Genomic DNA, 26,958 nt, shown 5'->3' with positions numbered 1-26,958 from the left:
CTCAAGGGGTGTAGTTTCCCAAATGGGGTCACTTTTGGTGGATTTCCACTGTTTTGGCACCGAAAGAGCCCTTGAAACCTGACATGGTGCCTAAAATATTTTCTAATCAAAAGGAGGCCCAAAATCCACTATGTGCTCCTTTGCTTCTGAGGCCAGTGCTTCAGTCCATTACCGCACTAAGGCCACATGTGGGATATTTCTAAAAACTGCAGAATCTGGGCAATAAATATTGAGTTGCGTTTCTCTGGTAAAAACTTCTGTGTTACAAAAAAATAGATTAAAAATGAATCTCTGCAAAAAAAAAAATGAAATTTGAAAATTTCACCTCTACGTTGCTTTAATTCCTGTGAAACGTTTAAAGGGTTAAGAAACTTTCTAAATGCTGTTTTGAATACTTTGAAGGGTGTCGATTTTAAAATGGGGTGACTTTTTGGCGGTTTCTAATATATAAGGCCCTAAAAGCCCCTTCACAACTGAACTGGCCCCTGTAAAAATAGCCTTTTGAAATTTTCTTGAAAATTTGAGAAATTGCTGCTAAAGTTCTAAGCCTTGTGACGTCATAGAAAAATAAAAGGACGTTCAAAAAATGATGCCAATCTAAAGTAGACATATGGTGGATATTAATTAGCAACAATTTTGTGTGGTATAACTGCCTGTCTTACAAGCAGATACATTTACATTTAGAAAAATGCTAATTTTTGCAATTTTTCACAAAATTTTGGTGTTTTTCACTGGTAATTATTGAATTTATCGACCACATTTTTCCACTATCATAAAGTCCAATGTGTCACGAGAAAACAATCTCAGAATCGCTTTGATAGGTAAAAGCGTTCCGGAGTTATTACCACATACAGTGAAATATGTCAGAATTGAAAAAATGGGTCTGGTCCTGAAGGTCAAAATGAGCTTGGTCCTGAAGGGGTTAAAGGCAAAGGGTGGTCACACCAAATATTGATTTGATTTACATTTTTCTTCTGTTCATTCACTTTGTATTTTCTTAATTGATAAAAAATTTATTAACACTTCTATTTTCGAAATCATTCTTATTTTGCAGCATTTTTCCACAACTACCTAAAACATTTACACAGTACTGTATTTAATAAAATTAAAAAGAAGGAAGACCAATGCCTTAGTTACTTTTTAGTCTTAAATATATTTTTATTTTAAGTGCGTTATAAACGTTTTACCCAAAAAATATTTTACTATTAAGTAAACAATATAAAAAAGATAAATGCTATTATTGCCACAATGGTACCAACCCATAGAATAAAAATAATATTTTATGTATACGCATTACATAAAAAAAAAAACACGAAGAATGATGGTGGATTTGCTATTTCTTTTCCTTCCCCACAAAGATATGGAATTAAGTGAAACCCAAGATAGTGCCATAGAAAATTACAACTCATACATTAAAAAAACAAGCCTTTATACGACTACATCAATGAAAAAAAAAAGTTATGACTCTTGGAATGCAGCGACACAAAAAACATTTTTTTATTTTCTATAAAACATGCTTTTACTGTGCAAAAGTACTAAAACATTAAAAAACTAAAAATTTTGTGTGTCCGTATTTGTAACAACCCATAGAATAAAGAAATCCTGTTATCTATGGCGCACGGTAGATTGTATAAAAATTAAAAAAAATCACAAAAAAACAATGAAAGATTTACTTTTTTTTACATTCCCCTCCCCCAAAAAATTAATAAAAGTTCATCACCAAATTATATGTACCCCAAAATGGTGGCAATAAAAATGACAAGTCGTCCTGCAAAACAAAAAGTCTCATTCAGCTGTGTCAACGGTAAAATAAAAAACTTATGGCCCTAAGAATGCAGGAATAAAAAAAACAAAAAAGCTAGTCCATGGAGGCCAAAAATAGGCTGGTCCTTAAGGGGTTAAAAATACATTACATATTATTTCTCTTCTACAGATTTACATTTAATTAATATGACTAACATTAAATACATGAGACATTCCCATTAAATTGTTCCTTTAGATATGTTTTTTTTTAATTTTTAGACTTTATTATTGTATATATTGATTTTTTTATAGGAAGCTGCATTTACAGTGATATACATTAATGAATGTTAATCGCATTGCATGTTTATTTTTATTAAATATATTAAGATTATTATTATTATTGATGATAATAATAATAATAATAATAATAATAATAATATTAATAAAGACTGGAATAATTTCACATTGATCTTGTTAAGCTGGCCCAGGGTTTTTATGTGTAGTAGTAATAATAATAATAATAATAATAATAATAATAATAGCAACAATAATCATAATAATAACGACTGTAATAATTTCACATTGATCTTGTTAAGCTGGCCCACGGTTTCTCTGTGTAGTAATAATAATAATAATAATAAAAATAATAATAATAATAATAATCATAATAATAATAAAGACTGGAATAATTTCACATTGATCTTGTTAAGCTGGCCCAGGGTTTTTCCGTGTAGTAGTAATAATAATAATAACAATAATCATCATAATAATAATAATAATAATGAAGACTGGAATATTTTCACATTGATCTTGTTAAAGGGAACCTGTCACCAGCATTTTACTGCTTAAGCCAGCAATACCAGGGGGTAGTGGGTGAAATATAATTTCTCTTTAACCTAAAATTGTCTTCTTAGTCGGCTCTGTAGCTTTAGTATTCAGTTTTTTAGTGTTCCCACACCGTATGCAAATGAGCAGAAAAGAGTCATTTCTTTGTTTGAAAAGAGTTAGATCTTCCTTTGAAAAGAGTCATATCTTCATTCCTCAAGTCTTTCCGAGTTTACTCTGCCTCTTTACTTTTGATTGACAGCTCCTCGCCTTCCCCCAGCACACAAAATCCTGCTCATGTGCATTGATGTCCTCTTCTGGGGTGAGCGTACAACAGGACACCGAATTATTACGATAAAAGGCGCAACATGTTTACAGACCGTTATTTACAGTCGGAGGAGGAGTTTAGGAGAGGGGATAACGGCAATGAAATTTTGGTAGCAGCGGCCAGTGAGGGATAAGTAAAGTTCAATAGGTGAAATGCTGGTGACGGGTTCCCTTTAAGCTAGCCCAGGGTTCTTCTGTGTTTAGCCGGAAGCACACCTCAAGTACTATATACATTTTCAGTAGAACTAATGGTCCAATCGGTCAGCTTACAGGAATAGAAGCACAGACACACACAGAATAAAAATATCCCCATGACTTCATTCAGCTTCATTTAGGCAAACATCACCAGCAAACATACAGGCAAGAAATCTAAACATAGGCAGGCTGGCCGGCAGTTGTCTGGGACATAAATATAAAGATTGAATTAGTAACCCTTATTATTATGTTCCTGTCTGAAGAGCATGTTGAAAATAGTAGACTTACATGCTTTAAAACAGTCAAGCTTTAAGGATTTTATGTTAAGTGGTTAGTCGAAACAAAACTTCACACAGCAGATGTCAAGGACATTTAAAAGACTAGTATGATCTTGAGATCTGAATTTATAAAGTGGCTAAAAGACTGGAAGCCAACAAACATTAGTAAACAAGTCAAGGGGTTATAGCGCTTGGTAAATATCTCTTGAATGTGCATGAAAATCTTGAATAAAAAGAAGAGAGGAATACTGTCATTTGTTGAGAGTTAAAGTACAATTGCTCCTCTTTCGATGTTACACAGATCAAAGCAGTCAATAGAGCAGTCTAAATCTAGATGTAGTCACCCGATCCATAGGTCACCATGGTGACTAGAAAATCGTTGCGGTAACAGTGTTGCGTGCTGCCATGTGCTTTCACTCAGTGCTAAATGCATGGAGCAGGATGTTGTCACCGACTGCATCAATGCCATCTCTTCCGGCAGAAACAATCACAGACCACTTCTACTAGGCATAGAAAGAACTGTTACCAGGAAACAATACAAGATGCTAAATACATCAGCTGACTGCTGACCTTTACTAAATTCCCAAATCTATAAAACATAACTTTTATAAACCTCTGATTAAAATGATAGTAAACATAAATAGGTGAGATAAACAAGCGACAGGAACAGAAAGGCAAATACTTGGTCCAGCAACCAAATAATCACATTGGTCCCTATGGTAGTGCCTAGCCTACCCTGGTACTTCCCTAGAATCTGTGTCCTCAAATAGTAGGCAGTGATATTGTCACAAAAAGGGTGCCCCTTCACTGGAACCTAGCCCTCAACAATGTGCCTTGTCATAACCCTAGTGTAGTACAGCTTCCACGTTTTTCGTCAGGCTCATGTTCTACTGTGACCACTGGGAGAGTGGTGTGTTTGGGAATAGTCCTGCTGTGGCTACTGTAAGGGGATTTGACTGTGAGAAGTCCTGCTGTGACTACTGGGTGGAAGGGAAGATTTAAAGGTAACAAAAATCAATGTAAGTGCTAATAGAATACCCAGAATATCTAGAAAATTCAGCAGTGTATACATGAAGCACAGTTATAGCTTGCCAGATGCAATGTCAAATTTAGGTAATGCCACGGTTATGGGAGGGGCTTACCTCAATTACCTGTTTTATCTTTTAGTATGGCCTGCATATATAGAAGATAGGGTTCAATGCTGATGCATGATGCAAAGATATGAACTGGTCTGGAGGGAATTATTTTTTAAAGTTGCTTCTGTTGGTCTGGTCAGTGGCGTAGCTGTAGGGGTCACAGTGGCCGCAATTGAAACTTGCCCCCAAAGCCAGGAGTCCCACGGCCCCCCGCACCACGTGTATAATCTATTCAAAGTTACTATAGTAACTGGGGCCTACGTGATAAACTACATAGGCCCCTGTTACTATAGTAACAGTATACTTACCCTGAGTGCAGTGCTGCTCCGGACGTCTTTCAACATCATGACGTCACGACACTATGTGCACCATGCACAACGTTGTGACGCTGAATGGCTTCAGGACCTGAGTTGTACCCGGAGCCGAAGAGGAGAGTAACTTTAAGATTACTGTCTGCTGGGGCCCAGTATCTAAGCTTACCATGTGGTAGGCTTAGATACAGGGTCCAGCAGACAGTATCAGACATGGGCCCTGTATCTAAGCTTACCTTGTGGTAGGCTTACATACAGGGCCCAGCAGACAGGATCACACATGGGCCATGTAACTAAACCTACCATGGGGCAGGTTTAGATAAAGGGCCCAGCAGACAGGATCATACATGGTGTGATCATGTCTGCTGGGCCCAGTATCTAAGCCTACCTTGTGGTAGGCTTAGAAAGAGGGTGCTTAATACCGTATCACACCTGGGTCCTGTCTCTAAGTCCACCATGTGGTAGGCTTAGATACAGGGCCCAGCAGAGAGAATCACATATGGCCTTTCAAGCGGCTAACATTAATCCCTGCCTTAGTAATGGACGTGGTCAATCAGCCAGCAGCTGTTACTAAAACGATAGTATTAAAGTTTAAAAAATTAGAAAGACATCAATTTTTTTTTATTGAATTGAAAACCCCCCACACAACCCTTGTTAACCATTTTATTGAGAATAAAAAAATAGCCGTCATCCAAGTAGCCCTTGAATCTGAACTAGTCCAACAACCGAACCTGCAAAAAAAATACAAACACTAATAAAAAAGCAAAATAATTATTATACTTACCTTTCCTGACTCGAGCGCTGGAGCCACAATGTCGGCGAGCTGGACCCTATGTCTAAGCCTATCATATGTCATAAAGTCTGCTGAACCACTATAGCTAATCCAATCCATAGCTATAGGGGTCGTAGTGTTATAGATATGCCTCTAACGTTTTAAGTCCTTAGTGACGTCCCAGGCTGCTAGTGCTGCATCGTTGGGTCACTTAGGAGACCCAGCGATGCTGCTGAAAACTATGGGCCGTCGGCCATAAGAGGAAGTTGGGGGGGGCCCAGAAGGGACTTTTGGATCGGGGCCCATGAGCCTTTAGCTATGCCCCTGGGTCTGGTACTTGCTAGTGTTCTCACGGCTAGCCAGGAAAGTGTCTTTTGCTGTGCTATTCTACCAAATAAAACATTAAATCCTGATAAATAGCTGACAGTACATTTATAAATTAATGGGATCCATTAGGAACATTACAAAATGGATCCATCATATCTGTCAGCCGTAGAATAATATATACAATTTATCTTCTGGCAAAGGCCATAAGATGTGACTGATGTCATGCTGCTATGGCATGATTGGCATGTATTCTATGTGGCTAGTAAGTAAATTATCCAAGCCATTTATTGGATCCAGTGTTTACACATAAATAGTTAGCATTGTACAGCTGGCATGGGTTCAGCAGGGTTAGTATCAACTTGGCTGTTGGGGGACAGGTGTTTTCAGGCTGTTGTATAACTTGATATAGCTCAATCTTTGTATGATTTGGAGACTTTTTCCCCAGTTATATATGTATTTACCAATATTTATTATAATGGCTGAAGATTGTCAGAGTAAATAAAATATAATTTACATTAGATTATTTGTGCGCTGTGAGTTATAAGCCATGTGTGCTTTACACTAGTTAGGGCATCCTTTTGTCCACTTGAATGCCATGTAGTTTTTCATCAGTATATAGATACTTATCATACCTCTTTTAAAAGAACTAGTTTGAAAAGAAAGGAATAGTTTCAAGTGACACTTAGGGTATGTTCACACGTCTTAGCAAAATACGTCTGAAAATACGGAGCTGTTTTCAGGCGAAAACAGCTCCTGATTTTCAGACGTTTTTTAGCAACTCGCGTTTTTCGCTGCGTCATTTACGGACGTTATTGTAGCTGTTTTTCCATGGAGTCAATGAAAAACGGCTCCAAAAACTCCCAAGAAGTGACATGTATTTCTTTTTCGCGGGCGTCTTTTTACGCGCCATATTTTGACAGCGACGCGTAAAATTACACCTCGTGGGAACAGAACACCATAAAACCCATTGAAAGCAATGGGCAGATGTTTGTAGGCGTAATGGAGCCGTTTTTTCAGGCGTAATTCGAGCCGTAAAACGCCCAAATTACGTCTGAAAACAGTGCGTGTGAACATACCCTTAGTGATACCCATCCTAGTACTAAAGTCTTACTTTCATGGCCCATGCCGATTGAGGTATACACAGGTGTTGTTCAATAGGGCGGTCCTGCAGCTTGCCCATATGCTGAGGTCAAGAGCAGTGGTTGTCATGACTTGCCCATGAACCTGTAGAGAAGACATCTGTGGATCCCTGGGACCACATAAGTAAAACTTTGGGGCTGGAATGGATGTCTTTAATATGGGCAATAGCTTGGTCCACTATATATATATATATATATATATATATATATATATATATATATATAGGTCCATTTGATATCTATATACTAATACATAACATTAACATGATTGATGGTAACAAGCTTATCCTTATTCTTAAGGGTATGTGCACACAACCAATTTTCAGGCATAATGGAGGCGTTTTACGCCTCGAATTACCCCTTAAAAGCTGGCTCCAATACGTCGGCAAACATCTGCCCATTGCTTGCAATGGGTCTTACGATGTTCTGTGCAGCTCCGTATTTTCAGACGTATTTTGTTAATCGTGTGAACATACCCTTAGGGTATGTTCACACGGCAACAGCAAATACGTCTGAAATTACGAGCTATTTTCAGGAGAAAGCAACTCCTGAATTTCAGACGTAATTGCATGTACTCACGTTTTTCGTGGCGTCTTTTACGGACGTAATTGGAGCTGGTTTTCATTGGAGTCAATGAAAAACGGCTCCAATTACGTCCCAAGAAGTGTCCTGCACTTCTTTGATGCGGCCGTAATTTTCCGCGCCGTCTTTTGACAGCGACACGTAAAATGACTGCTCGTCTGCACAGAACATCGTAAGACCCATTGCAAGCAATGGGCAGATGTTTGCCGACGTATTGGAGCGTAAAACGCCTCCATTACGCCTGAACAGAGGTCGTGTGCACATACCCTAAGTGTTATATTGAAGAGACTTATGTAATGGGAACAATTTATTAAAGGTTGCATGATGATACTGTATTTTCTATTATGATTTTTTGTCATAATGTAAATTAGAAATAGCATGATTGAATATTGGAATGGTGACTATATGTCACGCAGAAATTTGTTTTGTACCGTTCTCCAGATCTGTGCCTCCACACTAGCCCCGTGTACCCCTGAGGACGCTACTTGGTAGCGAAACATGTCGGGGGGGCTTCTAATATTTTAATACCTACCGCTGACCGGACTCACTATCTACTAGCCAATTTAACAATTTAACTTGCTAAACGTTAGGAATACGTTCCTTACCAATACCCATTGTATGCCTGTACCTTTACAGGTAGACTACTTTTTGTCCGGTCTTAGGTAGTGAGAATTTTAAAATGCATCTATGTGGTCTGTCTTGCTATACGTAGCCTAATAAAGTTTATTCTAATCATTTTTGGTAGTTGGGAAATTGGGCTTGGTTGCCTGCTGGCGATCTTCTCTTCTTTTCCTGTGAATCCACACTATCCTGTCTCTGATCTCTACAGGCAGTTCCTTCCTCCTCATGGCTTCGTTTTTGCTCTGATATGCATTGTCAGCTGTGAGACCTTATATAGACAGGGGCAGTGGCGTAACTACCGCTATAGCAGCCGTAGTGGCTGCTACGGAGCCCGCAGCTTGAGGGGGCCCGTGCCACCCGCTGGCACGGCCCCCCCATGGCCGGATCCTCCGCTAGCAGCTGCTACAGCGCGATGCCACTGAAGGGGTTGTTCCTACAAAATACATGCACCCCTTCTCCACAGGATAGGGGATATATGTGTGATCGCTGGCAGTGATAAGGAGAATGGGGGACCGAAAGTCCCCCGAAGTTCTCCATGACAAACCTCGGACTTCCGGGGTCTGTCTGCAGCTCCATAGAAATGACTTGCGCACCGGTCACGCTTGTGCGCATGCGTGACCTGCGCTCATTTCATTTTTATTGAACTGCGCAGACGCCGGAAGTCACAGGTTTGTCATGGAGAACTTCGGGGGATTTTCGGTCCCCCGTTCTCCTTATCGCTGCCGGGGGGTTCTGTATGGCGTTATCTACAGGGGGGTCCGTATGGCCTTATCTACAGGGGGGGTTTGTATGGCGTTATCTACAGGGGGGTCTGTATGGCGTTATCTACAGGGGGGGTCTGTATGGCGTTATCTACAGGGGGGTCTGTATGTCGTTATATACAGGGGGACTCTGTATGGCGTTATCTACAGGGGGGACTCTGTATGCCGTTATCTACAGGGGGTGTCTGTATGGCGTTATCTACAGGGGGGGTCTGTATGGCGTTATCTACAGGGGGGCTGTATGGCGTTATCTAAAGGGGGGGTCTGTATGGCATTATCTACAAGGGGGCTGTATGGCGTTATCTACAGGGGGCTGTATGGCGTTATCTAAAGGGGGGGCTGTATGGCGTTATCTGCAGGGGGTCTGTATGGCGTTACCTACAGGGGGGATTTTGGCTGTAAGACGTTATCTACAGTGGGGCTGTAAGGCGTTATCTACAGGGGCTGTGTATGGTGCTATCTATAGGGGGGCGCTGTGTTGTGGAATCTATAGGGAGGCCCTATCTACAATGGGGGGGTTGAGTAATACCCAGTGGAGGGGGGGCCCCAGTCAAAAGTTTGCTATGGGGCCCAGTCTTTCCTAGTTACGCCCCTGGACAGGGGTGCGTCTTTCCAAATCATGGCCAATCAAATGAATTTACCACAGGTGGACACCAATCAAGGCGTAGAAACCTTTTAAAGATGATCTAGAGAAATGGAAGGCCCCAAAATCGAAATTTCAAGTGTCATAGCAAAGGGTCTGAATACTTACGTCCATGCAAAATTTGAGTTTTTAATTTATTATAAATTTGCAAAAATTTCTAACATTCCGTTTTCACTTTGTCATTATGGAGTGCAGAATGATGGAGAAAAATGTGATTTTTTTATTTTATTTTAGCACAAGGCCTCTATATAACAATGTGAAAAAAGTGAAAGGGTCTGAAGACTTTCCGAATGTAGTGTATGTTAGTTGCCTTTGGTAAACGTTCTTTTTAATTTGTTCACAATGAAATCCCTTTTCCTAGCTTCCTCTTTCAATACCATTATATATAAAATTGAAATATTATTATATTTCATTTTATGATTAAAGAGCAGGGAGAACATTCTGTTGAACACAATATATAGCATTTTCTCATTTATTTAAAAATATGCTAATGCTTTATCATGTCTTATTTTTTAGAAACTGGTTTGAATTTCCACATAAGATCATATACCTTGGCCGTTAACTTGAATAAATGTGTGATATGATTTTACTTTTTCAGATACAGATGCCAGTGTTGTGGGTTCAACTTCAGAAGAAACTGGTTCATTGACCCTTACAGAAGCAAGAAATCTTGATGGCCTCAATTATATAATGGTTACTACATAAAACAATGAAAATGGGGAAAAAAACTTAAGAAAAGCAACTTGGTACCAAAGACCTTATAAAAAAGTAAAGCCTTGAACACTCCCATCTAGTAGAGAGCAGACTGTGTAATTTCCAAAACCTGAAATACTTGTATGTATGAAATTAGAAAAAAATGGATACTTAAATCGCTTTCTTTATTACAGATACAATGGAATTTGCTGAAAACATGTTCAGTTGACACTTACCACAAGTGAATGGTGTCCTATAGGAACAATTGCTATTGTGTATGAATATTTTATCTATTGTCTTTGAGACAATACGTTAGACAGTTAATAAAAAAAATAAATCTGTTTTTATGTATGCGGTTTATGAATATCTACTCTATAAAATTGTTTACTGTTTTAGATGTGCTTATTGAATTTGGAACTTTTTAGGGTTTTGCCTCTGTCTAACAAAGAAATAAACTTGTTTACATAAATACATTAGATCCGGTTTGTTGACAGCTATGTCTCCTTACTTTCCTATAAACATTCATGCTTGGATTGGCCACGCATGCATGTTAATTTCAATTAGTAGAGAGGAATAAGCAACTTCTAGACACACATCTGGCAGCGACTAATTAGATCGTTGACTGATTATGATAACATTAAAATTGTTATTCCGTTCTTTAGGATAGGCCATCAATATTAGATCGGTGGCGATCCAACTCTCGGCACCTTCGCTGATCAGCTGATTACAAGGGCCACGACACTCCTGTAAGCACCGTGTCCCCTTCATTGTTTGCCAGGCGCAGCTCTGTACTTTTAGTAGCGGCTGTGCCTATTATTCAGGGTTGCCAACTCTCCGTTAATCACAGGTGGTTTTTTTCTGCTAAATACTACACTACTACAGACTGTCCGTGATTTATTTTTTTTAAGTTTGAACTGCGCATATGTCATCCAGCAAGGCATCGACTGGAGGTGAGCTGTGAGAATGTCACCCAGTGCAGCCGTAGACCATGTCCCCCGACCATAGTGACCAACTGATTCTTATTGTGCCCTTAAACGCATAGTCTCCCCAGGAAAAATCAAGCTTTCCGACAGAAAATGAAATATAAATTCCATTCAGACGTTTTAATTAATCTGTTTGTTGGAAAGTAGGGTGACAACAGCCATCACATTACGCAATAAGGCTGATTTGCCATTCAGGAATGTAGGTAAGCTGGGTAGCAATGCAGCCATATTGGTTGTCACTCAGTTTTCCCAGAAACAGATATAACTAAAAAATGGATCATTTTGAATAATGTGAAAGGAGAGGATAAATATATCGTACTTCTCTCTTCTCCTTGTGCAGCCTTTTCCTGCCACCAGTCCTAGCCCGCTGTAAGTACTCAGCAGTGTATTAAAGGGTAATTAAACTTTGAAAAAACTTTCGACATGTCCCCCACTGATCGCTAAAACAAAGAGGCAGAAGTGCTTGGGTGAGCGCGGTGCCGCTTAGTTTCTTCGGAAAGCCGATCAAGCTGTGTACGGACTCGTAGACTTTTTATTGAGCCCGTACACCACTTGCTCGGTTTTCCAAGGAAAGCCATTGAGAAACAAAGGAGCACAGCGCAGGGAATATCCAGGAGGAAAAAAATACTCACCTGTAAAATACCCTCCCAATCGAGCACTGAAGCTTCCTTCGTTCCCCACCGGTCTTTATTTACATGGCAGCATCAATGACATGATGTGCCATACTTACTGGCATCATTGCTGCTGCCATGTACATAAAGACTGGTGGGGAATGACAAAACCTTCACAGCTGAAGCGGCAGGGGATTTAACCGGTATTTATTTTTTACTGGATAATCCCTTTAAGGGGGTTTCACAGCTATATAAACAAAGCATTGGCCTTGCAGCGGCAGGGAATGTACCTGGTCAGAATTTTGATTTTATTTTTTACATGCTGCTGCCAGTTTTTTTTTAAATACTGGACAACCCCTTTAATTTTGGGGTCTTTGTGATTTAAGAGCATTATGTTTTTGTTTTAGTTGTTCAGAAAAAGATTGAAGAGTAGTTTGGCAACCCTGCTGATATTAAAGCTCCCTGCAGTTTCATCTCATTCAAGTAAATAGAACTATAATACCATACACTGCTGCTACTAAAAGTACGGAGCTGTGCAGTACAGAGCTGTGTAAACAATGAAGGGAAAGCGTAACTTTAACCCCATCCCTCTTTAGGCACTTTTGACCTTCCTGACAGAGCCTCATTTTTCAAATCTGACATGTTTCACTTTATGTTGTAATAACTTTGGAATGCTTTAACCCAGGGGTCTCAAGCACGCGGCCCCTGGGGCTGTCATCTGCTGCCCGCGGCGCACAGAGCCGCTAGTATCGGCTCTGCTCCGAGACTCTGGAATTTCCTGACATCGCTGTCCACATATGAACAGCGATGTCTGGGGCTTCCCCAGAGCCGGAGTCCCGGGCAGAGCGCTAGTACAGGCTCTGCTCCGGGACTCTGTGGAATTCCCTTACATCACTGCCCATATATGGACAGTGTGTCAGGGTCTTCCCCAGAGAGGAATCCCGGGCAGAGCGCTAGTATCGGCTCTGCTCCGGGACTCTGGGGAATTCCCTGACATCGCTGCCCATATATGGACAGTGTGTCAGGGTCTTTCCCAGAGCGGAGTCCCGGGCAGAGCGCTAGTACAGGCTCTGCTCTGGGACTCTGTGGAATTCCCTGACATCGCTGCCCATATATGGACAGTGTGTCAGGGTCTTCCCCAGAGCGGAGTCCCGGGCAGAGCGATAGTATCGGCTCTGCTCAGGGACTCTGTGGAATTTCCTGACATGGCTGCCCATATATGGACAGTCTGTCAGGGTCTTCCCCAGAGCCGGAGTCCCGGGTAGAGCGCTAGTATCGGCTCTGCTCCGGGACTCTGTGGAATTCCCTGACATCGCTGCCCATATATGGACAGTGTGTCAGGGTCTTCCCCAGAGCGGAGTCCCGGGCAGAGCGCTAGTACAGGCTCTGCTCCGGGACTCTGTGGAATTCCCTGACATCGCTTTCCATATATGGACAGTGTGTCAGGGTCTTCCCCAGAGAGAAGTCCCGGGCAGAGCGCTAGTATCGGCTCTGCTCCAGGACTCTTTGGAATTCCCTGAAATCCCTGTCCATGTTTGGACACATGATGTCTGGGGCTTCCCCAGAGCTGGAGTCCCGTGCAGAGCGCTAGTATAGGCTCTGCTCTGGGGAATCCTCTGACATCGCTGTCCATACATCGACAATGATGTCAAGGGCTTCCCCAGAGCAGGAGTCCCAGTGATAGCAGGAGTCCCAGTGATGTCAGGAGCACAGCTGGAGTCCCAGGAAGAGCCTACTAGCACTCTGCCCGGGACTCCAGCTCTGGGGTTGCCCCTGACATCGCTGCCCATATATGGACAGTGTGTCAGGGTCTTCCCCAGAGAGGAGTCCCGGGCAGAGCGCTAGTATCGGCTCTGCTCCAGGACTCTTTGGAATTCCCTGACATCGCTGTCCATGTTTGGACACATGATGTCTGGGGCTTCCCCAGAGCCGGAGTCCCGTGCAGAGCGCTAGTATAGGCTCTGCTCCGGGAGTCTGTGGAATTCCCTGACATCGCTGTCCATATATGGACAGTGTGTCAGGGTCTTCCCAAGAGCGGAGTCCTGGGCAGAGCGCTAGTATAGGCTCTGCTCTGGGGAATCCTCTGACATCGCTGTCCATACATCGACAATGATGTCAAGGGCTTCCCCAGAGCAGGAGTCCCAGTGATAGCAGGAGTCCCAGTGATGTCAGGAGCACAGCTGGAGTCCCAGGAAGAGCCTACTAGCGCTCTGCCCGGGACTCCAGCTCTGGGGTTGCCCCTGACATCTCTGTCCATATATGGACAGTGATGTCAGGAGCAGAGCTGGAATCCCAGGCTGCACTCACAACTCTACTATTATATCATGTACTTTACTCCAGTCACATCCAGAGCTGCAATCACCACTCTGCTGTAACATGTTATACTCCAGTCACATCCAGAGCTGCACTCACAACTCTACTGTAACATCATGTCTTATACTGCAGCCACATCCAGAGCTGCAGTCATAACTCTACTGTAACATCATGTCCTATACTCCAGTCACATCCAGTGCTGCAGTCACAACTGTACTGTAACATCAGGTCCCATACTCCAAACAAATACAGAGCTGCAGTCACAAATCTACTGTAGTTCGAGTTCTAGAAGTGGCTCTGCTCCGGGACTCCAGCTCTGGGCAAGACCCTGACATCACTGTGGTAGCATCTGTGGAGGGCACTGTGGCCTTATCTAGGGGTGTGTTGCATTATCTACAGAGGGCACTGTGGCAGAATCTACAGAGGGCACTGTGGCAGCATCTACAGAGGGCACTGTGGCAGCATCTACAGAGGACTCTGTGGCAGCATCCACAGAGGGCACTGGGGCTGCATCCACAGAGGGCACAGCGGCAGCATCCACAGAGGGCACTGCGGCAGCATCTACCGAGGGCACTGCGGCAGCATCCACCGAGCGCACTGCGGCAGCATCCACCGAGGGCACTGCGGCAGCATCCACCGAGGGCACTGCGGCAGCATCCACCGAGGGCACTGCGGCAGCATCCAACGAGGGCACTGCGGCAGCATCCACAGAGTGCACTCCGGACTGCATTTAGTGACACTTAAACTGGAAAGCTGGATTGTTGAAATAAGCACGTGGAGAAATATCTAAAATTTTAAACCTAGCGGTATTATTATAGTAATGTAGTATTGTAGTAATGTAGTATTATTATTATAGTAATATAGTGTTATTGTAGTTCAAAACACTAATTGATTAATAATAATTTTGTATTGTATCAAATTTGAAAGTAATGCGGCCCGTCAACTTCCCATTTTTTCTATATGAGGCCCACTTACCCGGCCGAGTTTGAGACCCCTGCTTTAACCTATCCAAGCGATTCTGAGATTGTTTTCTCGTCACATATTGGAATTTATGTTACTGGCAAAATTTGCTCAATACATACAGTATTTAAATGTGAAAAACACCAAAATTTAGCAAAAAATTGCAAAAATTAGCATTTTTCTAAATTTAAATGTATCTGTTTGTAAGACAGGCAGTTATACCACACAAAGTAGTCACTAATTAACATCCCCATATGTCTACATTAGATTGACATCGTTCTTTGAACATCCTTTTATTTTTTTATGACGTTACAAGGCTTAGAACTTTAGTCGCAATTTCTCACATTTTCAAGAAAATTTCAAAAGGCTATTTTTACAGGGGCCAGTCAGTTGTGAACAGGCTTTTAGGGCCTTATATATTAGAAACCTCCAAAAAGTCACCCCATTTTAAAAACTCCACCCCTCAAAGTATTCAAAACAGCATTTAGAAAGTTTCTTAACCCTTTAGACATTTCACAGGAATTAAACCAAAGCAGAGGTGAAATGTACAAATTTCATTTTTTGTTGTTGCAGAAATTCATTTTTAATCCATTTTTTTTGTAACACAAAGTTTTACCAGAGAAACGCAACTCAATATTTATTGCCCAGGTTCTGCAGTTTTAGGAAATATCCCACATGTGGCTCTAGTGCGCTTATGGACTGAAACACAGGCCTCAGAAGTAAAGGAGCACCTAGAGGATTTTGGGGTCTCCTTTTTATTAGAATATATTTTAGGCTCCATGTCAGCTTGAAGAGCTCTTGTGGTACCAAAACAGTGGAAACCCCCAAAAAGTGACCCTATTTGGGAAACTACACCCCTCGAGGAATTTATTTAGGGGTATAGTAAGCATTTTGACCAGACAGTTTTTTTGCAGAAATTTTTGGGAAGTAGGCCATGAAAATGAAAATCGACATTCTTTCAAATAAAATGTAGGTTTAGCTAATTTTTTTTAATTTCCAAAAGGACTAAAGGAGAAAAAGCACCACAACATTTGTAGAGAAATTTCTCCCGAGTAAAACAGTACCCCACATGTGGTCATAAACGGCTCTTTGGACACACGGCAGGGCTTAGAAGGGAAAGAGCGCCATTTGGCTTTTGGAGCTCAAATTTAGCAGGAATGGTTTTCGGAGGCCATGTCGTATTTGCAAAGCCCCCGAGGGACCAAAACAGTGGAAACCCCCCACAAATGGCCCCATTTTGGAAACTGCACCCCTTAAGGAAATTATCTAGGGGAATAGTGAGCATTTTGACCCTACAGGTTTATTGCAGAAATTATTGGACGTAGGCCGTGAAAACGAAAAATCTACATTCTTTCAAAGAAAATGTAGGTTTAGCTAATTTTTTCTCATATACACAAGGACTAAAGGAGAAAAAGCATAGCAAAATTTGTAAAGCAATTTCTCCCGAGTAAAACAATACCCCACATGTGGTAATAAACGGCTGTTTGGATACACGGCAGGGCTTAGAAGGGAAAGAGCGCCATTTGGCTTTTGGAGCTCAAATTTAGCAGGAATGGTTTGCGGAGGCCAGGTCGCATTTTCAGAGCTCCTGAGGGGACAAAACAATGAAAACGCCCAAAAAGTGACCCCATTTTGGAAACTACACCCCTTGAAGAATTAATCTATGGGTGTAGTGATAATTTTGACCGCACATGTGTTTTATATAATTTATTAGAATTGGGCAGTGAAAATAAAAACAATCATTTTTCTTCAATAAGAAAATAAAGGAAAAAAAGAACCCCAACATTTGTAAAGCAACTTCTCCCGAGTACGGCAATACCCCATATGCGGTCATAAACTGCTGTTTGGGCACATGGCAAGGATCAGAAGAGAAGGAGCGGCATTTGGCTTTTGGAGCACAGATTTTGCTGGATTGGTTTCTTGACACCATGTCGCTTTTGCAAAGCCCCTAAGTTACCAGTACCTTAGTGACTCCATTTGTGATACTACACCCCTTCAGGAATTAATCGAGGGGTGTAGTGAGAATTTTGACCCCATAGCTGTTTCATAGATTTTATTTGAATTGGGCAGTAAATAAAAATGTAAAGTTTTTTCCAATAAGACGTAGTTTTAGCGCAAAATTTTTCCTTTTCTCCAAAAATAAAGCAGAAAAAGAACCACAACATTTGTTAAGCAATTTCTCCCGAGTGTGGCAATACCCCATATGTGGTTATAAACTCATTTTTGGGCACACGGCAGGGCTCAGAAGGGAAGGAGCGCAATTTAGCTTTCGAAGTTCAGATTTTGCTGGATTGGTTTCTGGTCGATATGTCGCATTTGCAAAACCCCTGTGGGACCAAAACAGTGGAAACCCCCCAAAATTGACCCCGATTTTGGAAACTACACCCCTCAAGGTATTCACCTAGGGGTGTAATGAACATGTTAACCTTGCAGGTGTTTTGCATAAATTAGTGTGCACTCGATATTGCAGAGTAAAAATTGATTTTTCCATAGATATGCCAACATGTGGTGCCCAGCTTGTGCCACCATAACAAGACAGCTCTCTAATTATTACGCTGTGTTTCCCGGTTTTAGAATCACCTTACATGGGGCCCTAATCTTTTGCCTGGACATTTAACAGTGCTCAGGATTGAGAGAGTACCATATGAAATTTAGGCCTAATTTGGCGATTTACACAGAATTGGTTCACAATTGCAGAGGCTCAGATGGGAAATAATAAAAGAAACCCCCCAGAAGTGACCCCATTTTAGAAACTACACCCTCAAGGCATTTATTAAGGGGTGTAGTGAGCATTTTCACCCCACAGGTCTTTTCCATAAATAAATGCGCTGCGTATGGTGCAAAGTAAAAATTTAAATATTTCCCCAGAATTGCCAATTCAGTGGCAAGTATGTCGTGCCCAGCTTATGCCACTGTAGACACACACCCCAAAAATTGTTAAAAGGGTTCTCCCGGGTATGGCGGTGCCATTTATGTGGAAGTAAACTGCTGTTTGGGCACACTGTAGGGCTCAGATAGGTGGGAGCGCCATTTGGCTTTTGAAGCGTAGATTTTGCTTGGTAGTAGTTTTGTTTGAGTATTACTGGTGTTTCCGTTTATAATGTGGGGGCACATGTAAGCCGGGCGGAGTATATAAGGGGCATAGTCAGGTGGTATAATAATGGGGTAAACAATAAAATAATCCATAGATTTGTGTTACGCTGTGAAGCAATCCTTTCTGCCAGGGGCGTAGCTAAAGGCGCATGGGCCCGGGTGCAAGAATTCAGTTTGGGCCCCCTACCCCTCCCCAACACCACCATCATCATCATCATCAGACTCTTTTGCGCGCCTATGCCCAGACACCTTGCCCAACAGCCCCCATAGTATAATGCCCCCACACAGTATAATGCCCCCACACAGTATAATGCTCCCATAGCTTCCCCCACACAGTATAATGCCCCCCATAACAGCCCCCCATACAGTATAATGCCCCCATATCAGCCCCCATTCAGTATAATGCCCCACATCTTATCAGCCCCGCATGCCATATCAGCACCCATACAGTATAATGCCCCCATATCTGCATAATAGAAAAATAGCATAATTACTTACCTATCCCCGTTCCCACGTCGGGTGGAGGATCCTTCGCCTCCTCCAGTGTGTGCTATGAGTGATTCAGCGGAGGCAGGCGCGATGATGTCGCTACATCCCGCCTGCCTGCGTTGAGCCGCTCAGTTCACAGTGAATGCTGGATCAAGGAGATGTCAGCTCCTTGCTCCAGGATTGAATGGAACCGGGACCTCGGTGAGTGACTCGCGACGAACCCCGGTCTTCACACGAACCCCCAGGGGGACGCGACCCACAGTGTAGGGATGTCACGATACCAAAATTTGGACTTCGATACCGATACTTCATTTACAGTAATAAAAAAAAAAGTTCTTTCGTTTTCTGATGTGAGGTGTGTGGTGTGTTGATGAATTTTGAATGTGCCTCACATTAATAGTAATTAATCCCATCATGTTTCTCAGTCATAATGGGTTAATATGTGAGGTACATGATGGGGTTAATTACTATTAATGTGAGGAACATGGAGGTTAAATTCATCGCACCTCGTACCCCACAATAAGTGATAGAAAGCAGTGTTTATTTTATTTTTTTACAGTGTACACATCATAAATGATGCAAAAAATTGTTGTGAAGGTTATTACGGCCGCGCCAATACCCAATATGTGTATATTTTATGTGTTGAGACTTATTTTAATGTTTATTGTAAAAAATGTGTATGTCTATTTTTTTTATTTAACATTACTTTGTTTTTACTTTATTTTTAAACTTTAATGTACTGGCATATATCTATATCCCAGTACATTAGCCTGTGTACTGATGGTACACAGGCAGTTGTTAGGACATACCTAGGTATGTCCTAACAACAGGAAATATGGTAAGACAGCCCTGGGGTCCTTCAATGGACCTGGGCTGTCTGCCCATATATGGTATGTCCCTCAATCGCGTCACAGGGATTCCTGTGATGCGATCCAGGGGCATCCCCCCTTCTCATTTTCCCCTGAATGCTGCAGTCCGCTTTGATCACAGCATTCAGGAGAATAGCGGCAGAGATTAGAGGTTTCTCTGATCTCCGCCGTTATAGAGAAGGGCTGCGGCTGTGTAATACAGCCATTGCCCCGCTCCTGAGAGTAAGTGCGCGCGCGGTCAGCATGAGGAGATGCGGCCGGCGCTGCACTAATGAGCGGCGGTTCAGGCATTGAGGACAGAACATGGGGGTGTTTTGTAGTTCGCCCGCCATGTTCTGTCTTCAGTGCCGCAGATCATTAGTGCAGCGCCGGCCGCATCGCCTCATCCTGACGGCGCGCACATGTCAGGACTCAGGAGCAGGGCAGTGACTGTATTACACAGCCGCAGCCCCGCTCTCATAGTCATGTGTACTATACTGTATTGTGTTGGATTGTGCAGTTTGCGGTGAAGAGAGGAGGGGGGGCTGTGATTTAACGGGCCCCCCTCTCCACCGCAAACAGAACAGAACAATACAACACAATACAATACATTACAAGGCATCACAACACATTACAATACAACACATTACATCACAATACATTACAACACAACACAGACTGCAGCTTACCTGGAGTCCTCTGCACCGACTCTTCCACTCCACTGTCCGGAAGACGTGTCACGTGCCAGGAAGTGCCGGCTTTACGGCACAGAAAATGTTTTGGGGAAGCATACAGTATGGCAACGGCGGCCAGTGGGCCCCCCAGGCTTAGGGGCCCGGTCGCAAGTGCGACCGCTGCGACCCCTATAGCTACACCACTGCTTTCTGCACAGGCCAGTGTCGCACTTATAAATGGTGTCTTTACTTATCCCCCTTTTGGTCTGCACTCGGCACCTTTGCAGTTTGGGGAATTTTGCTAGGAAGTGCTGTCCTGGTATAATACGGGCGCCCTCGCTTCTAGCAGATATGTTTGGGCCCCCCCCCTTCCTGGTTCCCTAATTTTAGGGCCTCGACAAATCGCTTCTTGAAACAGACGAAATGTTCCCCTCTGATCTGCACAACTGCATATTTTTTATTTCCTGACTTATGGAAGCCTTAACTAATTTTATTTTTTTATAGACGTAGTCGTATGAGGGCTGTTTTTTTTGCGGGACGGGCTTATGTTTTACAACTTTTTGCACGATAAAATTACTTTTGTAAAAAGAATGTCTTTTTTCTGTCGCCATGTTGTGAGAACCATAACTTTTTAATTTTTTCGCATAGTGACCAAAAAACAGAAATTCTGGAATTATTTTTTAAGTTATTTTTTACGCCGTTCACCGCATGGAATAAATAACATAATATTTTTAGAGTTTAGGCCGTTATGGTCGCGGCGATACCAAATATGTATGGTTTATTCATTTTTTTCAATAATAAAGGACTTGATAAGGGAAAAAGGGCAATTGTGTTTTATTTTATTACTTAAAACTTTTATTATATTTTTGACAACTTTTTTTCTAATTTTTTTTCACTTTGTTTTACACTTTACTTTAGTCCCACTAGGGGACTTTAAGGTCCAAAAACGTCGCAAAAAAGAAGTGCAGGTCACTTCTTGGGACATTTTGGAGCCGTTTTTCACAGACTCTATTGAAAACAGAAAAAACGGCCGCAAAAAACGCCGCGAAACGTCTGAAAATCAGGAGCTGTTTTCCCTTGAAAACAGCTCAGTATTTTCAGAAGTTTTTGAGTTTGTGTGTGAACATACCCCTATATGGGGTATTTTCTTACTAAGGAAAAATTGGGCAACAAATTTTGGGGGGTCTTTTTTCCTGTATTGCTTGTGAAAGTGAACAATTATGAGTTAAAACTACATATTATTAGGGGGAAAAAAATTATTCATTTTCACGGCCCAATTCTAATAAAATCTATAAAACACCTGAGGTGTCATAATGCTCACTCACCCTAAGGGCTTATTTACACGAGTGTGTTAAACGTCCGTGGGACGGCCGTTGAAACAGCGGCCGTCCCACGGACCTATGTAATTCAATGTGGCCGTTCACACAGCCGTTGTTTCAACGGACCATGTGAAGGGTCCGTCGGAAAATAGGACATGTCCGTTCATTTCATGCATCACGCATCCCGCCATATACTCTCAACTATGGGGGATGCGTGACATCGCGTCCCGCAGCGCTGAGCACGGATGCACCTCGAACGTGAAAAACTGAGGTTTTTCATGTCCGAGATGCGCAGCGCTCGTGTGAATCAGGCCTTCATTTAATTCTTTGAGGGGTATAATCTCCAAAATGCTATCACACCTGGGGAGTTTTTACTGTACTGGTACTTCAGGGGCTCTGCAAATGCGACATGGCCCCCAGAAACCAATTCAGCAAAAGCTGCAAAAGCCAAATGGCGCTTCTTCTCTTCTGAGCCCAGCCATGTGCCCAAACTGCAGTTTATGACCACATATAGGTTATTGCTGTACTGAAATTGCTCTACAAACAATGGGTTGCTTTTTCTTCTACAGTCCTTGTGAAAATGAAAAATTTGAGCTAGCGCTATATATTATTGGCAAAAAAGTCCAATCCTAATAAATTCGCTGAAACACCTGTGGGGTCAAAGTGCTCACTACACCCCAGATTAATTCTTTAAAGAGTGTAGTTTCCTAAATGGGGTCACTTTTTGGGGATTTCCACTGTACTGGTACCTCAGGGGCTTTGCAAATGCGACATGGCATCAGACAACCATTTCAGCAAAATCTGAGCTCCATAAGCTAAAAGGCGCTCCTTCTCTTCTGAACGCTTCTATGTGTGCAAACAGCAGTTTATTACCACATATGGGGTATTGTCATGAGAAATTGCCTAACAATTTATAGGGTGCTTTTTCTCTTGAATTCCTTGTGAAGATGAAATATTTTGAGCTGAAACTACATATTATTGAAAAAAATATTGTAAAGGATCTGCCAGACACAGCTTCTGTGTCGACGCCCATGGTTAATCAGTCTGCACCTGCTCCTAAGTCTGATAGAGTGCCTTCGTGGATTCAGGGTCTTCTGCTAATATTATGTCTGTGGAATTTGCTATGTCTCTAGCTATGCCATTGATTGATTTGCCTAAATCTGTCCCGGTAGTGGGTATCGACTCCACTCCTCTTGCTAATGGTTATTTTACGCAGCATACCCCTGTTTTTGAACTCCTTGTTGGCTCCATGCATTTGGAGCAGTGCTCTGTACTGGTGATGCAGGGATTATCGTCCGATTTGATTTTAGGCCTTCCCTGGTTGCAGATACATAATCCCACGTTTAACTGGAATACTGGGGATCTTACCAAATGGGGTAATGAATGCATGACGTCATGTTTTTCTGTTAATATTATTTCTCTCCCTGAGGAGGTGAACACTCTACCTGAGTTTATTCAGGACTTCGCTGATGTTTTTTCTAAAAAGGGCTCCGAAGTGTTACCTCCTCATAGAGAATACGATTGCGCAATCGATTTGGTACCAGGAGCTAAGCTCCCTAAGGGTAGGATATTTAATCTCTCTTGTCCCGAACGTGAAGCCATGAGAGAGTATATCCAGGAATGCCTGGCAAAGGGTTACATTCACCCCTCTACTTCTCCGGTAGGTGCTGGCTTCTTCTTCATAGGGAAGAAGGATGGTGGTCTTCGGCCGTGCATCGATTACCGAAACTTGAATAAGGTCACTGTAAGGAACCAGTATCCCCTTCCTTTGATTCCTGAACTCTTCAATCAGGTTCAGGGGGCCCAATGGTTCTCTAAGTTTGATCTACGGGGGGCTTATAACCTTATCCGCATCAGAGAGGGGGATGAGTGGAAGACTGCGTTTAACACGCCCGAAGGTCATTTCGAATACCTCGTCATGCCCTTTGGGTTGTGTAATGCTCCGCGGTCTTCCAGAATTTCATAAATGAGATTTTAAGAGACTACCTGGGGGTATTTCTTGTAGTGTACCTTGATGACATACTTGTGTTTTCCAAGGACTGGTCCTCCCACATTGAGCATGTCAGGAAGGTACTCCAGGCCCTTCAGGAAAACAAACTGTTTGCTAAAACCGAAAAATGTGTGTTTGGGATGCAGGAGATACCATTTTTGGGTCAAATCCTCACTCCTCATGAATTCCGCATGGACCCTGCCAAGGTTCAGGCTGTGGCTGAATGGGTCCAACCTGCCTCTCTGAAGGCGTTACAGTGCTTCCTGGGGTTTGCTAATTATTACAGGAGATTTATTGCTAACTTCTCGGTCATTGCTAAGCCTCTTACGGATCTTACTCGCAAAGGTGCTGATCTCCTCCACTGGCCTCCAGAGGCGGTCCAGGCTTTTGAGGTCCTTAAGAAGTGCTTTATTTCGGCCCCACTGCTGATTCAGCCTAACCAAATGGAGCCATTCATCGTGGAGGTTGACGCCTCCGAGGTGGGAGTGGGTGCTGTCTTGTCCCAGGGTACCAGGTCCCTCACCCATCTCCATCCTTGTGCCTACTTCTCCAGGAAGTTCTCGCCCACTGAGAGTAACTATGACATTGGCAACCGCAAACTCTTAGCCATTAAATGGTCATTTTAAGAGTGGCGCCACTTCTTGGCGGGGGCTAGGCTCCAGGTCACGATCCTTACCGACCACAAGAATCTGGTTTTCCTAGAATCTGCCCGGAGGCTAAACCCGAGACAAGCTCGATGGGAGTTGTTTTTTACTAGATTCAACCTTTTGGTCACCTGGCTGGGTCTAATAATATTAAAGCTGATGCACTGTCGCGTAGTTTCATGGCAAGCCCTCCTTCGGAGGAAGATCCTGCTTGTGTTTTGCTTCCAGGTATAATCATTTCCTCTGTTGATTCTGACTTAGTCTCCGAAATTGCGGCTAATCAAGGTTCAGCTCCCGGGAACCTTCCTGAGAACAAGCTGTTTGTTCCCCTGCAATTCCGACTAAGGGTACTCAGGGAAAATCATGACTCTGCACTATCTGGTCATCCAGGCATCCTGGGTACCAAGCACCTCATTGCCAGAAATTATTGGTGGCCTGGGTTGCCTAAAGATGTTAAGGCCTACGTCGCTGCTTGTGAAATTTGTGCTAGGTCCAAGACTCCCAGATCCCGACCAGCGGGCTTACTATGTTCTTTGCCCATTCCCCAGAGACCTTGGACCGATATCTCCATGGATTTTATCACCAATCTGCCTCCATCTCAAGGCATGTCGGTGGTGTGGGTTGTAGTAGACCACTTCAGTAAGATGTGCCACTTTGTGCCCCTCAAGAAACTACCCAATGCTAAGACGTTAGCTACCTTGTTTGTCAAACACATCCTGCGTCTCCATGGGGTTCCTGTCAATATAGTTTCTGACAGAGGGGTACAATTTGTTTCTTTGTTTTGGAGAGCTTTCTGTAAAAAGTTGGAGATTGATCTGTCCTTCTCCTCAGCCTTCCATCCCGAAACTAATGGCAAAACCGAGAGGACTAATCAGTCTCTAGAACAATATTTAAGGTGTTTTATCTCTGACTGTCAATATGATTGGGTCTCCTTCATTTCCCTCGCCGAATTTTCCCTTAATTAACCGGGTCAGTAACTCGTCAGGGGTCTCCCCCTTTTTCTGTAATTTTGGGTTTAATCCACTGTTCTCCTCCGTTTCACCTTGTGGTTCCAACAATCCTGAGGTAGATGTCGTTCATCGGGAACTGTGCACAGTCTGGGCCCAGGTTAAGAAGAACCTAGAGGCGTCACACATTCTGTGTCGCCACATTCTGAGAGCCATAACTTTTTTATTTTTTCACCGATTGAGCGATGTGAGAGCTTAGTTTTTGCGGGACGAGCTGTAGTTTTTATTGGTACCATTTTTTTGTATGTAGAACTATTTGATCACTTTTTATAAAAAAAAAAAAGAAAACTCTAAGTTGACCAAAAAACAGCGATTTTGGCGTTTTTCAATTTTTATTTTTTACGACGTTCACCGTGTGCGTTAAATAACGCTATATTGTAATAGTTCAGACTTTTACGGACGCAGCGATATTAATTTTGTTTACTTTTTTTATGTTTTACATTAATTTAGGGGGAAAATGGGAAAAGGGTGTTTTTTAAACTTTTCATTTTGGTAATAATTTTTTCACTACTAAAAACGTTTTTTTAACTTTTTTTCACACACTTTATTAGCCCCCCTAGGGGACTTGAACCAGTGATCGTTAGATCGCTGGTACAATATACTGCAATACTAACGTATTGCAATATATCGTCATTTTTACAGGCATCTGTTAAGCACTGCCTTCATTAGTGCCCTGGGCTGCCATCACAACCGTCGTCACCCCCGATCTCACACCGGAGGGGTGATGAGCTGTTGGAGGGGGCCACCTCCTCTTTTCAACGCCTCAGATGCTGTGGTCGCGATTGACAGCAGCATTTGAGGGGTTGACAGCCAGGAGAAGCTCGATTGCTGCTCCCGTGCTGTTAGTCCTGGGTGACCACTGTCAAATACTGCAGACACCCGCAGCATATATCAGCTTGTGAGCGCGCTTCAAACATCCCCACCCCCGCACCCGGACGTAATGGCACGTCTGGGTGCGCGAAGGCGTTAAGGCCTCATGCACACTTCAGTTATTTTCCGCAGGGTGCTAGCCGTAGTTTTTTTTAATGGACAGCACACTGACACATTTATTTCTATGGGGCCATGCACACTTCCGTGCATCCGTTCCATCAAAAGTAGAACATGTGCTACTTCTGTCCGTTGTTCAGTGCTGTTCATCCGTGTGCCGTCCGTCAGGGTGTGCCAAAGTTCCCAGCATTTTAACGGACCTTTTAAAACGAAAGACAAACGAAAGCACAGCGTCCGTTTAAAATGGAACAACGGAACAGATGCGGAGTGACAACGGAAACCACATGGATGTCACAATGGACACACAGATCCGTTTGACACAGACGTGAAAACGGTGAAGGATGTGTGCATGAGGCCTTAAAAGGAGGCTCCAAAATCCACTAGGGGCTCCTTCGTTTCGGAGGCCTGTGTTTTTGTTCAGTAGCACTCTATTGCCAAATGTGGGATATTTTTGAAAACAGCAGAATCTGTGTAATAAATATTGAGTTGTGTTTTTCTGTTAACCCCTGCTGTGTTACTGAAATAAATGATGTCGTGGAAATCCATCGCTCAAAATATGTTAGACTGAAATTTATACGAGTACAAACAGACTCTCAAGGCCAGACTCCATTAGTCAGTATCCTAATTAGGATATTTCACCGATATATATCGAGAGAGTAGAAGAAAACACACAGACACGCTGAAATG

At 42.7% G+C, this 26,958-nt stretch overlaps 1 protein-coding gene across 1 annotated transcript in view; it reads left to right on the top strand.

Moving 5' to 3' along the window:
- ROS1 (ROS proto-oncogene 1, receptor tyrosine kinase) overlaps positions 1-10,518 on the top strand; it is a 223,311-nt gene extending 212,793 nt beyond the window's left edge. Inside the window, exon 41 of the mRNA XM_075863703.1 lies at positions 10,259-10,518. Within this exon, the coding sequence (XP_075719818.1) occupies positions 10,259-10,365 (107 nt within the window). The 3' untranslated portion in view covers positions 10,366-10,518. The remainder of the gene's footprint in view (positions 1-10,258) is intronic.
- The last annotated feature ends 16,440 nt before the right edge of the window (positions 10,519-26,958 follow it).

The sequence above is a fragment of the Rhinoderma darwinii genome, chromosome 4, assembly GCF_050947455.1.
Source record: "Rhinoderma darwinii isolate aRhiDar2 chromosome 4, aRhiDar2.hap1, whole genome shotgun sequence".
Taxonomy (NCBI): domain Eukaryota; kingdom Metazoa; phylum Chordata; class Amphibia; order Anura; family Rhinodermatidae; genus Rhinoderma; species Rhinoderma darwinii.
This window is presented reverse-complemented; position numbering and strand designations above follow the sequence as displayed.